At 41.0% G+C, this 15,006-nt stretch overlaps 1 protein-coding gene across 1 annotated transcript in view; it reads right to left on the bottom strand.

The window, feature by feature from the left end:
- Positions 1-15,006, bottom strand: part of Hmcn1 (hemicentin 1) — a 354,052-nt gene that overhangs the window by 50,051 nt on the left and 288,995 nt on the right. Inside the window, exons 40-48 of the mRNA XM_055624399.1 lie at positions 14,809-14,936; positions 14,062-14,218; positions 11,819-11,940; positions 11,480-11,644; positions 9,340-9,447; positions 8,684-8,821; positions 8,422-8,556; positions 2,614-2,883; positions 1,568-1,758 (exon numbers count right to left, since the gene is read on the bottom strand). Coding sequence (XP_055480374.1) covers positions 1,568-1,758; positions 2,614-2,883; positions 8,422-8,556; positions 8,684-8,821; positions 9,340-9,447; positions 11,480-11,644; positions 11,819-11,940; positions 14,062-14,218; positions 14,809-14,936 — 1,414 coding nt within the window. The remainder of the gene's footprint in view (positions 1-1,567; positions 1,759-2,613; positions 2,884-8,421; positions 8,557-8,683; positions 8,822-9,339; positions 9,448-11,479; positions 11,645-11,818; positions 11,941-14,061; positions 14,219-14,808; positions 14,937-15,006) is intronic.

Here is a 15,006-nt window from a genome sequence, read left to right as displayed (position 1 = left end):
ATAGTGGATAATATCTTTGATGTGTTCTTGGATCCGGTTTGCAAGTATTTTGTTAAGTATTTTTGCATCAATGTTCATAAGGGAGATTGGCCTGAAATTCTCTTTCTTTGTTGAGTCTTTGTGAGGTTTAGGTACCAAGGTGATTGTGGCTTCATAGAATGAGTTTGGTAATGTTCCTTCTGTTTCTATTTTTTGGAATAGTTTGAAGAGAATTGGAGTTAGCTCTTCTTTGAAGGTCTGGTAGAATTCTGCACTGAAGCCATCTGGTCCTGGGCTTTTTTTGGATGGGAGACTTTTGATGACTGCTTCTATTTCTTTGGGGGATATAGGACTATTTAGTTGATTTACCTGGTCCTGATGCAGTATAGACTGTCAAAGCAGATGCTGAGCCTGATGGCCAACTGATGGGCAGAGTGAATGGAATTTTATGTAAGAAGTGGGAAATAGTAAGAGCTAGAGGGAACGGGAACTCCACAAGCAGAGCAACAGAACAAGATAATTTGAACACAGGGAACTTCCCAGGGACTCCTACTCCAACCAAGGACTATTTGTGGAGATGACCTGGAACCCCTGCACAGGTGTAGCCCATGGCAGTTCAGTGTCCAAGTGGGTTACATAGTAATGGGAAGAGGGACTGCCTCTGACATAATCTGATTGGCCTGCTCTTTGATCACTTCCCCCTGGGGGGGAGCAGCCTTACCAGGCCACAGTAGAGGACAATGCAGCCACTTTTGATGAGAACTGATAGACTAAGATCAGAAAGAAGGAGAGGAGGACCTCCCCTATCAGTGGACTTGGGGAGTGGCATGCATGCAGAAAGGGGAGGGAGGGTGGGATTGGCAGGGGAGGAGGGAGGGGCTTATGGGGGGATACAAAATGAATAAAGTGTAATTAATAAAAAATAAATAAAAGATTTAAAAAAAAATAAATAAAAAGAAAAAATGTATCTGAGGAACTGTTTCATAAGTTTTAAAACATATTTCTTTCATTCATTTCCTTAAGGCCTAGAAAGTGATTGCATCTAAAAGCAGACTTCTCAAATATGATAATACTGGAAATTGAGCTGCTTCTGCTTAATGGGTGCTGTTCTACAGACCCCGAACAGGATGCCTGAGAGTATTAAACATCTTATTTGTGTAGCTCCACAGAGTTTCCATTTTTAAGTCAATTATTAGAAAGGGCTATTTAAAAACCTCCACAGGGAAAGACATTTTTTGACATCTTACTTCATCATATCTCAGACATGCACATCTTCTGTCTCATTGTTCTGAAACGCAGTTGTGTACACTGAGAACAGCATAGCCACTTAGAATATTTCCTGATACATATTGCCACAAAAATAAAACGATAATTTTAGGAGAGGCCACTTATTGGTTTCAGCTCTTTTGTTAAATATGCTTCTAATCTCAAGGATATAAAACAAAACACAAGAGCAATTAATCTTAGGTTGAATTTATGTGAGTGTTTTCATACAGTATTAACAGTCAAAGTTCCGAGCTAAATTTTGAGAAAGAAGGTGAATTAACCACTTGGCTCTACAGTGTGTATTCATGTCCATTAAACTTACCACAACATTTTCCAAGATGAGCTCCCCATATGGCTGAGCAGTGTATTTCCCTAAAGAGTTGGCAATGAGAACACTGTCTTTTTCCCAGTGAATTGCAGGCGTGGGGTTTCCATCAGCAAGGCATGGGAGAACAGCTTGCGAGTTCTCGTTGACTGCGTAGTGTACTTCTGTACTTTGGATTCTAGGTGGCACTGTGAAGAATTTAAACACAGTCACCCAGAAATTTGAGCTCGCCTTGAACATCAACACAGAAAACACCCCTTGGAGGATGACTTTGTTAAGAATAAGAAAACAAACCCTACGGAATATTTTATCACAGACAATCAACATTTTCTTAAGTATTTCTTTTAAAGTTCATACATGTATATAATGTATTTTAATCAGGCCCACTCCTCTTCACCTACACAACTTTTCCCCATGACCCCTACAACACACCTCTCTTCAAACCTCATGCCCTTTTCCCCCTTTTACTGAAAACGTTTTTTTTTTCTCACCTAATACATCCTGATTTCATGCTTCTAACAACTGAGCCATCTCTCCAGTTCCTTAATGATTTTTTGATATTTTTTATACATCCGATTACAAAGAAAAGTAAAAAAGGATGTACAGACGCTGTGCTACTTTAAAACAATGAATCAAATGAATCTTTAGTTTTTATGAGGTTCAAACTGCTCGTCTGGGTCATATGCTGATTTTTTTTTTTTTTTTTTGAGCCAAAATGAGTTGAAGCTTCAAGAAGTGAAACAGAAGAGCCACAGAACTCACATGGTCACCACATAAGCCAGACGACCCCAACAATCACATACGAAGGGGGTGTTAGCCACACGCTGATTTTCCTGGAAACGCTGATGTCATCTCTCACACAGATGCGTGTGTTCACAAACAAGTAAACACAGCTTACAGAACACAGACTTGAAAGTCAAGCACGCAGACTCTTTTTTCCACACACGCTCTGGCTTTGACTTCCGTCACATTTGCTTTTGGTGATCTTTTCTTGTCGACACAGCGATGTGACAGATGGGAAGAAATCGTGGTAAGCCACCTACCATGGACGGTGAGTGTGGCGCTCACGCTGCTGGACCCCGCCACGTTGGCTGCCGTGCACGTGTACTGACCGGCATCACCAGACTGAGCAAAGGCTATCTGCAGCGCGCCCGAGTTCAGGATGCGCTGGCGGATGGATTCCGTGAGGGCATGGCCATCTTTGTGCCAGGAGATGTCAGGGGGTGGGAAGCCCTCTGCGTCACACAGTAGAGAGACAGGCTTATCCACTGTAACAACATACTCCTTTTGGCGAGAACTAATGCCTGGGGGAACTGAGAGACAGAAGGTTGGAACTGAGTGTGCACATCACCTCCCAAGGTCCTGCCGCGGCGAGGTAACTCCATGAAGAAACGGAACCCCGAGGCTTCTGCACTGTCAGAAGGGAGCGTTGTAGCTTGGTTTTGTTTGGAACATTAAAATGCATGAGCCTACTTCAGGAAAAGGTTCTCTATAAATGTAAACAATACTCAATTTTAAATGTGATTAAGCCTCTACTCAGGAGGTTTTGGAAGGGTCTCCTTCAGAAGAGTGGGTGAGAAAGTCATGAGGGTCTACAGAAGCATTTTTTACATACACAGACTTTGTGATTCACTTTGGGTTCTTAACCTTCTAAATGGATTCCTTCAAGCTTTATAAAATACTCTACTGCTCAAAGATACTTCTGCATTTCTCAGAGAGCTTATCATGATGTCTCAGCACGGTGCAATCAATATTTACAGACAAATGGATGATAGAAAATAACTATATAGACAAATTCTTCCCATTTCAGAAACCTGCTAAGGATTTCCCTCCCAAGAATTTACAGCAACCACTCACTGCTTAGGTATTACACTGACTTTCTGCCAAGACCCACATCATCTACCATAAAAAGACTCCAAGCACGTATAAATGTCCATGCTAAGATTCCTTATAGAGATAAATGTTACCTGGTTGAATGTGTGCTTCCTACCACACACTAAATCTGCAAGGAGAGAGTCTACCCAGAATCTCTCAGGCCTCTGGGGTCTACAATTACCTCTCTGTGTTTATGGAATGGTTAGATACTATCCAGTATTTAATGTGTGTCTTTGTCTCTTCATTGTTCAACCATTTTAACCATCTAGGGAAAAAGTCAGATCTGAAGCTTCTTTTCTATGACCACAATGTTGTCAAAATTAATGAAAAATTTTGACTTCTAATTTTTTTTTGTGACTACAGTGCATTCAAAACTTGTCTCTTCTAAAATATTACTCTCCTCCAGCCGCCAGCGTGGTTTCCTCTGCCTCCCCAATGGATTCCCCTCTAACAGAGTGAAAAGCAATAGACTGTCCCAGGGCTTTGTCCTTGCCTTCTTCTCTGACCATGCTCTATTCTTTGGGAGTCACATCTAATTTCTGTACTCAACAGTGATAGCATAGGATTTTTTATTTTACCCTATCTATTTGCCATGACCTGTAATCCAGATTCAATGTTCTACTGATACGTGTATCACAATTTTTAAAGTTTCCTGCATTCAACATGACTAAGCAGAAACCACGGCTTCCTTCCCCTAGTGTTCCCTCATGGAATGTCCACTCCCTCATGCTCAAACTTGAAGCCCAGGAGACATATATCTCTCCTTCTATCTATCAAAAGGATCAGCAGTCTTAGATTTTCTTCCTTCAGAGACATCTTTAATCCATAAAGTTCCCTAACTCTTGTGCAGCCCATCCCTTGGCCTCCTCTCTCAGACCATGATGCCTTGACTAGACAAATCCACCCACCCTTCTAGTTCCACCCTTGACTATTCTCAAAGGTATTATCTACACAGTACCAAAAAATATCCAGTCCAAACCAAATCATAATCCTGGCTATACCCTTCGCATAGTGCAGAGAATGAAAGATAACTCCATTGTAGTTTGTTTGGTTTTCAACAATGACCCTACGTTGGGCTAATTTCCTTCATGCTTTTCTGCCCTCTCCTTGCTCATAACTGTCTGGTCACACCAGTATGGACACTTGGGAAAGATGACTTGTCCTTATTCATTAATAATCTGTTATCTCACTCCCTACCCCAAGATAAGCCCACTGTAACCAGTGACCTAATAAAATGACCAATGTTTTTTATTTCTATTATTCATCATTTCAGTCTTTGGTTTCCTTTTGCACAGCACTGACCAGAAGTAATAATCATTTTATTTAAAAGTGATTTATGTTTCTTTCCCCACTAACACAATAAGCATAAGAGAAGAAGCATGTCTACAACATTTAGTGAACTTCTAGTTATTGGTGTTGAATATATATTATAAATGACAATGAAATTTGTCATTTCAGATGACATGAGTGCAAGATTTACTGAATTTGCTAATTATCTACAAAAAAAACTGTACTTGAGGAAATTCAGGATTAATTTACTTAAATTCAGTATCTTAAAATCCATTGTCACTTTACTTGATATTCTAGAAAGTACTCCATTCAAGACATTGAAATTATATTATGAAACTGTTAGTTTAACATGAAAAATTCATGCTCCCCCTCTATCTCTCTCTGATTCTGTTTCTTTCTGTGACTGTCTGTCTATGTCTCTGTGTCTCTTTCTCTCTTTCTCTCTCTCTCTCACACACAATCCCTGATTTTTCATTGTTAGTTTAGCTGTAGTTGTTAAAGTGGATATTATACACACATTTCAGTGTAACCCAAGTAGCAATGTAGAGCTTTATTATAATTTTTAAATTATATGTCTAATATCCACTTATGAGTGAGTATATACCTTTTGTGTCTTTCTGCTTCTGGGATACCTCACTCAGGATGATCTTTTGCAGTTCCCACCATTTACTTGCAAATTTCATGATTTCCTTGTTTTTGTTTTTGTTTTTTTTATTGCTGAGTAATATCCATTGTGTAAATGTACCACAAATTCTGTATCCATTCCTCTGTCCAGGGGATCTGGGTTGTTTCCAGCTTCTGGCTGTTACAAATAAAGCTGCTACAAACATGGTTGAGCAGATGTCCTTGTTGTATACTTCAGCATCTTTTGGATATATGCCTAGCAATGGTATAGCTGGATCTTGAGGAAGCACTATTCCTAATTGTCTGAGAAAGCACCAGATTGATTTCCACAGTGGTAGTACAAATTTACATTCCCTCCAGCATTGGAGGTGGGTTCCCTTTCTCCACATCCTTTCCAGCATGTGTTGTCGGTTGAGTTTTTGATCTTAGCCATTCTGATGGGTGTAAGGTGAAATCTCAGGGTCGTTTTGATTTGCATTTCCCTGCTGACTAAGGCTGTTGAGCATTTCTTTAAGTGTTTTTCGGCCATTTGATATTCTTCTATTGAGAATTCTCTGTTTAGCTCTGTACCCCATTTTTTAATTGGATTACTTGATTTGTTGCTGTTTAACTTCTTGAGTTCTTTATATATACTGGATATTAGTCCTCTGTCAGATATAGGGTTGGGTGAAGATCCTTTCCCAATCTGTAGGCAGTCGTTTTCTTTTGATGACACATATAATATAGGATAAAGCTACTAAAATCTGTACACCTAAAGAAACTAATCAAAAAGGAGGACTCTGGCTAAAATGCTCAATCCTCATTCAGAAAGGCAAAGAAGATGGATATCAGAAGAAGGAGAAAACAGGGATCAGGACAGAAGCCTGCCAGAGAGGGCCTCTGAAAGGCTCTACCCTGCAGGGTATCAAAGCAGATGCTGAGACTTATAGTTAACCTTTGGGCAGAGTGCACAGAATCTTATGAAAGAAGTGCGAAATAGTAAGACCTGGAGAGGACAGGAACTCCACAAGGAGAGCAACAGATCCAAAAATTCTGGCACAGGGGTCTTTCCTGAGACTGATTCTTCTACCAAGGACCATGCATGAAGATAACCTAGAACCCCTGCACAGATGTAGCCCATGGCAGTTCAGTGTCCAAGTGGGCTCCATAGTAATAGAAACAGGGACTGTCTCTGACATGAACTGATTGGCCGGCTCTTTGATCACCTCCTCCTGAGGGGGGAGCAGCCTTACCAGGCCACAGAAGAAGACAGTGCAGCCAGTCCTGATGAGACCTGATAGGCTAGGATCAGAAGGAAGGAGAGGAGGACCTCCCCTATCGGTGGGCTTGAGGAGGGGCATGCATGGATAAGAGGGAGGGAGGTTAGGATTGGGAGGGAAAGAGAGAGGGGGCTAGTGGGGAATACAAAATGAATAAAGTATAATTAATAAAAACTAAAATAAAAATATTAATTTTTTAAATTATACTTTACTAACACTCCCTTGTGTGTGCATGTACAGCTCAGGTGTGAAGATCAGAGAACAACTTAAGGGAGTGAGTTCTCTCCTTCTATCGTGTATTCCCAGGCTTCAAACTCAGGTCTTTAGACTTCATGACAGGCACTTTTAATTCAGTGCCACCTCAACAGTTTCAGCTTGTTTTTCTTGTTAATAATTCTGCTAAAGGGGCTGGATAAACGACCTTGGTGGCTAACAGCACTTGTTGCTCCTGCAGAGTACCAGAACTCAGCTCTCAGCACACACACTGGACTGCTCATGGCAGTCTGCACCTCCAGCTCCATGGGATCTGATGCCCTCTTCTGGCTTCTGTGGGCTTCAGCACTCATGTACACATCTCTCCCACCCCCACGAACAAAAACAAAATAAATCTAAATGCAATCTCACTAAATATGCTACCACCAACAAGAACAAGTACATTTGTTCCCTCTTCATAGCTGATATGTTTATTGCAAGATCCTCTGGATGTCTGAACCTGATGTTATTTACAGAATTTCATATAACCTATGTTTTCCCACAGGCATGCCTATGATGAAGTTTAATTTACAACTTTAATTTACTCTGGCTGCTTGCAGGAACAGACTAATAATGTCCCACGATGAAGCAGGACAATTGATACACTCACTATATGGCTGTGGTCTTTTGCTATCCCATTCTCTCTTAAAATGTCTCACTCTTCTTTCTGTTTTTCACTCACAGGAAGTACTCTTCTTTTTGGTGGCATTTGTGAATTGACCATTCTGCAATTTTTGTAGTTTGAGGATGTCTTGAAATAAAAGAAAGAAGCTTGCTCACACTTTCTGATGTGCTGTGACAGTCTGGTACTGAGACTAAGGCTCAGTTTATGAAGCACGGATATGCTAGCTAGACTTACGTTTTACATGGAAGGAAAGATCTTATTATATTCCTCAGAAGAAATGAAAATCTACAAGCTATCCATTTCTGAAATATTCCATTTCATATTTTTAAAAGATTTATGTATGGATTATGTATACAGTGTTCTGACTGCATGCACACTTGCATGGCAGAAGAGGGTACCAGATCTCATTATAGTGCTCTTCCAAAGGTGCTGAGTTCAATTCCCAGCAACCACACAACTGTCTAGAAAGAGATCTGGTGTTCTCTGCTGACCGGCAGGCATACATGCAAGCAGGGCACGATATAAATAATAAATAAATAAATAAACAAATAAATAAATAAATCTAAAGGAAAAAAAAGACAGAGATCCATTTCATATTTTTAAACCACGTTTAACTATGGGTAACCAGGGCCATGGAAAGGGAAGCTGCAAAGATGTGCCTATTGCATCAAGCCGAGTTTCACAGAAGTCAAACAGGACGGAGGTCCTAGTTTTCTCACACGGACTACAAAGAGCATTTTATGCTCCCTTCTGTAGAAAGGCTCTAGACCCCAGGAACTCTTCTAGGGGAGGACGGAAGATACTCTAAGCTAAGAGTGAAAAGAGCTGTGGGGAGGAGCAAGCCTACTATTTCCATAGGAACAATTAGTATATATTGTAACAAACACCTTTAAAGACATAGCAGACGGAAAGAATAGCCCAGGTACCTTGTACATTCAGCTTGATTTTGCCCAAGGCCGTTCCAGCTGGGTTCTGAGCCACACACATGTAAGTGCCAGCGTCCTCTCGAACAGCTCTGGAGATCTGTAAGCTGCCACTAGGAAGAACAGCAAGGCCTTTGCCTATACCATAGTCATGAAAGCAGAGTGAAAAGAAATTTTACTTTCACTTCATAAAAAGGCACCCAGATTTCTGAACTGCAAGGCACTGAGCATGCTGCAATGCCTGGATTGTGATCATGGCAGGTACCTGAGGTAATGACGTTGATGCCCTCCTTCTGCCAAGTAATGAATGGATTGGGTATTCCTGTCGCGTCACATGGTAGCAGGACGGGGTTGTTCAGAATGACATCCAGTTCGCTCGGCTGGGGCTGAATGACTGGAGGCTCTGCAAAAACCCATCAACAGAAAGAATAGTGCTGCCAATCATAAAGCAGAGCTGCCTGCCTCAGCAATGAGTTTCCATGTGCTAAAGCACAATCCCAAACACCAGTGCCTTGACTGCACAGGAGAAAAGTTCCTGGCCTCACTACGTTCTTTAGATCTTGCTGTATAGCAGCTGTAGTAAAAAACTCAGGTGGAATAACTGATGTTGGAAGAGATCACATAAACCCAAGAAGAAACTTTTTTTTTAGGTTGTTCTGTGTGGTTTGTAATTGTGTGCAATTTTAGCCTATTGAACACTGTCTTCCAGGTTTACATATCCCAAGACATTGCCTGACCTGAAGCTTCACACAGTACCATAAGAATAAGCATGACAGGAAAAACACAAATAAATAATCAGCCCTGCCGCCAACACCAGCAAACTTTGATGGTGTGGTGCTGCAGAGCAAACTCCAAGATTTGCACGTGCTAGAGAAGAACCCCACCCCGGCAAGGTTTCAGTAAGCAAACAGCCTTCCATACCTTGAACACGGAGGGTGGCGTGCCGGTGTGCGGAGCCGGCCGTATTCCTAGCAATGCAAGTGTATCTCCCTGCGTGGCTTAACTGGGCCGCAAATATCTCAATTGCTCCTAATAGGAAAAGAAAGCGTTTCATTTGTTTTTCGTTTTCATGTTTGTTTGCTCTTGTGACGGCTTTTGCCCAGACTATCTTGAAACCTCAAATGTGGCCCAAGCTGCCCTGAAGCTTATCACCCTCCTGCCCTGTCGTTCACAGAAAACAAGTTTTAATATAGTGTATCTTTGTTTTCCTAATTCATTAAGTTATGTTTTCCTCATGTTGCTTTTGAAGTTATCAATAATACTTAATCATTGATGCCTACTTTATTTACCAGAAAGGCTATCAAGCATACTATTTAATAAGCTTTACAAGATATTTGTATAGTTAATTAAAGATAATTGCAATCTAATCTCAAAACCCTTCCAAAAATCTAGGGCCTATTTGTGGTCACTCCCAGCTTTCAAACCAAGCCCTGGGCCACATCCATCCATCTTCTGCCTCAATAGGTTTTCCTTTTCTAAGTGCTTCACCAAGGTGTAATCACATTCTGCTTTTTTGCTTTTGTTACTACTTTCCCTGAAAGCATGTTTTTGAGATTGTTCATTTTAGCATGTGTAATATTGTTTGTATCCCTTTTTACGGCCAAATACGTTTCCTGTTGTGGACAATACCACGTTTATGTATCTTTTCACCAGCTGATGGGCATCTGAATTACTTTCCTCCATCCTCACCCTCCTCAGCTATTGTGGATGAGTCTGTGAGCATCTCTAAAGAACAAGTGCAGACAGGACTTCACGGAGCTTAGATGGAGAGCCTGGACGAAGCACTGACTTTATGGCAACTCCTGGGATACTTAACCCCCCAAGAAAGTTCCACACTGTTTTCTAGAGCAGCACTTTGTGATTACACCTGTGTAGTGTCTTTCTGTTTTATGATAGAATTCTAACCAATCTACTTATCTGAGAGAGCCAAAATATTATGCCTTAAAACCAAAGCAATACGCAGAGAGTTAACGTCTTATTATGGCCCACTGATTAAAGAAATACAAATTCCCTTCGAACAATTCGGTTTAGCTTGAAGTTTTGTGGGACTCTTAACAGTGGGAGTGGGAGTGTCTGTGACTCTTTTTTGCTGCTCTTAGCACCCTCCTTCTCCTACTGGGTAGCCTTCCCTAGCCTTGATACAAGGGTTTGTGCCTCTTCTGCACATTTTCGTGCCTTGTTCGGTTGGCATCAGTGGAAGGCCTGCTCTCTTCTGAAGGAAGATGGAGGAGTAGTGGATCTGGGGGAGAGCAAAGGTGGGGGAAGGGACTGGAGGGAGTAGAGGGTTAGGATGTATTATGAGAGAAGAATAAACAAAAAGGAAAAAAAAACAGAGAACAGACTACACATACTCATGAAATCTTGGGAAGAGTTGGTTCTCAATGTCTCCAGCATACCTCCCTAGTACAGGATCTATTTTCAGTGGAAATCACCTACATTTTCATTTAGTTAAATCACTTTTCTCAGTACTATAAATTGTATAAATATTGGCTACTACCATAGTCAAGGAGTACATTAAAGTATTTACCACCCAATCTTCCTTGCTCAGTTATATGAACCTTAAAAATGGGAGGAGAGGGAAGAGGGAGGAGACTGGGAAGATGAAGGGAGGGAAGGCTAGGGAAGGGAACTGGGAGGAGTGGAGGAAGAAGAGGCTGCAGTCTGGATGTATTGCACGAAAGAAGAGTAAGTAAAAAGAAAAAAAAAAAACAAGAAGCTTATCTTCATCACATAGTCTTAAGGCACTAAATGGATTTTAGATAAACGTTTTAATTGGTCTGTGGGAAAAGTGTGAGTCCCAGCAAGGAGGAAATTTGCCTTTAGTATACCTGGTGACCATGCTTATTAAATCAGGTCAGTTTTAGATATTACATGTTAATTTGTTTCTAGCCTCTTTTTCTTTTTGTCTTTTACCTAGTTCCCCTTCTTATCATTATTGTAGTTTTGGAATGAAGGCTTTTTAAAAATTTTTCATTATGCTGTAACAAAAGGCTGGGCCAGGTTGCCCATTACAAACTACTCCAATTGGTAAGAGTGAACTCCCAGAACAAGGCTTTGTTACCTGAGGACAGAATCCGATAGCCATCTCCTCTGGGAAGCAGTCTTATGCCATTTTTGGTCCAGTGAACTGAGGGAGCTGGAACCCCAGATGCAGAGCAGGTCATGACTGCTGGGGCCTGTCTGGTTACCAGGAAATCCATAGGCTCGTCAGCTATGGTGGGAGGAACTAAAAGAGCAACGAGAGAAAACCATGTTTCCACTCCATCCCTTCACATTCCCAAAGCCATCTTGTCCCTCTTCTCCCCGATGCTCAGAGAGTGAGTGTCAAGCAGGCCTAAGTGGATGCTGCCTGGTGAAAAGAGCACTCTTGTCATTCTGTCTACTTTCAAGCTAATTCTACCTTGGACAGTGAGATCCACTGTTCTCTTGTCCTCTCCAGCCTCACTTGTCACAGTGCACTCGTAACTGGCGGTGTCCTCCACAGAGGGGGATATGATTACAAGTGAACCTGAAGAGAGGAGCCTAGAGGAGAGATTCCAAACATGAGATTCCGTACGTTAGTTGCCATGTATTCTGCAGTAGGTATGGTAAAGTGTCGAGATTAGCCTAAGGAAAGAGCTGCTCATGTTAAATAAGAGTCATTTATCTGATGCAAATTTTGCATAACAAAATCTAACTTTATATGGTGGAGGATCTGAACTTTATATTAATGAGAAGCACCTGTCTAGAAGAATTGCCCAAACACGAATCTTACATTGTCTGGATACATGTATCATAATCAAACTTCGTATCCTAGTGTACAAAGTACGTTGACAGGCGCTATTTAATAGCACAGACTATATTCCTGGCTCCATTTGAAATGCTTTGTTTACATAAAGCATCTCAAAGTGCATCGGTGACTTTGCTGGTGAATATTTGGTTACTTATATGATGTAAGTGAGTAGGGATCTAGCTGTTTCACTTTCTCCCCTGTTTTAAATGCATCTTTCCATGTCATGGCTATTTTGGAGATGTACCGTGCATATGTGTGTATACCTACTTATGCCCATAAATAATTAATTAAATAAACAAACAAACAAACAAGTGCATACATAATCTGGTATATGCATGTATCACATATTTAATGCATATATTTAACAAGCATAATGTGTGTATCTATGTAAATCTTTTGGTAATCTTTCCTTAACTTGTAATTAATAAACAAGAGCAAATGTTTAGGAGGCTTAGAAATATTCACCCATGACTTAATGCAAGTTTAAATTAAAGCATCAGTTTTCTTCAAATTGCAACACTGGAATAGAAACAGTTTGGTGTGGGGCTGAGGAGATTTACTCAATGGTTAAAACACTTGCTTCACAGATGTGAAGACCAGTGGTCAGACGCTTAGTAATCCACATACACACCAAGAAGACACAGTGGCCCATCTGCAGTTCCAGGCTTGGAAGGCAGAAACAGGGGTCCCAGAGTAAGCTGGCTGGTTAGAATAGCTGTATAGGTGGGCAGGTTGGTTGAGAGACCCTGATACAGTAAAGACGGTAGAAGAGCAGGTGAGGGTTATTCCTGCCATCAGCCTCAGACTTCCATATGCACACACATGTGCAGTCATGATATGCTCCACATGTACCCACATACATGTAATTACATGTGCATGCATGTATACTTGAAAATGGAAGAAGTGGGCTTGGTTTCATGGAGGTACATTTGACATGCCTCCTATGCATTTTCCACACAAGGTCTACTTTTAAATCACTGAGTCCAATGTCAAACGTTAAATGGGCGAGGAAGACAGAATGGACAGAGTTTTGTTAGAATCATTCTTGGTTGCATATTTTCTGATAGCTCAGAATTACTTCTTGTCAAAGTATTACCACGACCACATCTGTATTTATTGTTAGCACTCTGGCAGATCCTTGATGGGATAGCTGACTGTTAGCTGAACTGAGGTAAAGGGATGCTGTTGTCTTAAACCAGCAGAAATTCTCAGTGACTTAAAGTTTAGCCTTCAAGAAACCTACACTGCATATTGGAAGTGCTGGCTTCCAATATGGAGGAGTGTAAGAATTGGAGAAAGTGTTGTTTGCTTCTGCCTACACAAGCAACCAAATATCTACCTTATTACAAGGTGATAGATTTGATTTTTATTTTACAACTAAAGCTTGTACTGACTTCCACAGAAGAGTTTGTCTTTTATGTGAAAAGATGTGAAGGATGTGCAAAGCAGGTGGCTCAGAAGTGCAGTTTCTTAGAGGGATATGTCTGAGTCTGGCCACTTAGAAACAGTAGTTAGAAAGGATTTTTAACATCCTTTTATTTGGGGGGGGATATAGAAACAGGGTTTCTCTGTGTAGCCCCGACTCTCCTGGAACTCGCTCTGTAGACCAGGCTGGCCTCAACTCACATAGACCCACCTGCCCCTGATTCCTGAGTGCTGGGATTAAAGGCGTGCACCACCACCACCTTGCATATTTTTAATGTTCCTAACTCAAAGGATATGCATTTATGGGTTGATAGCTATGCCAATTGCCCTGATCTAATCATTACACATTGTATAAATGCACTGAAAGATCATATAGTACCAATTACTATGTACAATAGTGTCAGTTAGAAATTTAACAATATTTAAAATAAATGAATTATTGCTACCTGTATGAATTTTGATTTTGATCTACATTAAGAAGTTGCCCATTTTTTCTCCATTTGATTGACGGTTTTGGTATCCCAGTAGCTTCACAGGCCAGAGTCGTTTGGACATTCACTGTTACGGTTACATTGGTTGGACCCATAGCAACAGATGGAGGAACTAAATCAACAAGAGGAAAACATACTCAGCAAATAACAAGTTATTTGAAATATTTCTGATGAGTTGTTATTAGTAGTTTGCTATACAATCAACGCACAACAAATCATCACAAACTGTACTATGGTGATATTCCCCACAGTAAAAGGACAATAGGTCTTGTCTTGTTCATAATGCAGTGGAATATACTTAGTCTTTGAGGTTCAGGCCTTCATGAGCTCACTAGTTTCAGTTACAAGAAGAAAAAAATTGACCCAAAGAATGGATGTCTTTTTAAAAATTAATTTTATTTATTTTTTTGATTATTACAATTTATTCATTTTTTATACCAGCTGTAGCCCCCTCCATCGTCTCCTCCCAATCCTATCCTCCCTCCCTCATCTTCTCCGATGCCCGTCTCCCAGTCCACTGATAGGGGAGGTCCTCCTCCCCTTCCCTAGCCTATCAGGTCTCATCAGGACTGGCTGCATTGTCCTCCTTTGTGGCCTAGCAAGGCTGCTCCCCCCCACCTCGGGAGGAGGTGATCAGAGAGCCAGCCACTGAGTTCATGCCTGAAAGAACCCCTGCTCCCCCTTTTGTAAATGTGTATTTACCATGGACTTGAAGATCTATCCGTCTACGGTCTGTTCCAGCCACATTGGTCGCCATACACAAATACCGTCCGGTATCTGCGACATGTGCTGATTGAATATGAAGAAATCCATTTCCCAAGACTGAGTATCTATAAGAAGGATCACAGTTAAGTTCTTCTGAATCAATTCTTTTCAATTATTTTCACTGTGACCCAGATG

Source organism: Psammomys obesus, unplaced genomic scaffold (genome assembly GCF_907164565.1).
Source record: "Psammomys obesus unplaced genomic scaffold, mPsaObe1.curated_primary_1811, whole genome shotgun sequence".
Classification (NCBI taxonomy): Eukaryota; Metazoa; Chordata; class Mammalia; order Rodentia; family Muridae; genus Psammomys; species Psammomys obesus.
The sequence above is the reverse complement of the archived record's forward strand: the minus strand, read 5'-3'. Positions and strand labels throughout refer to the sequence as shown.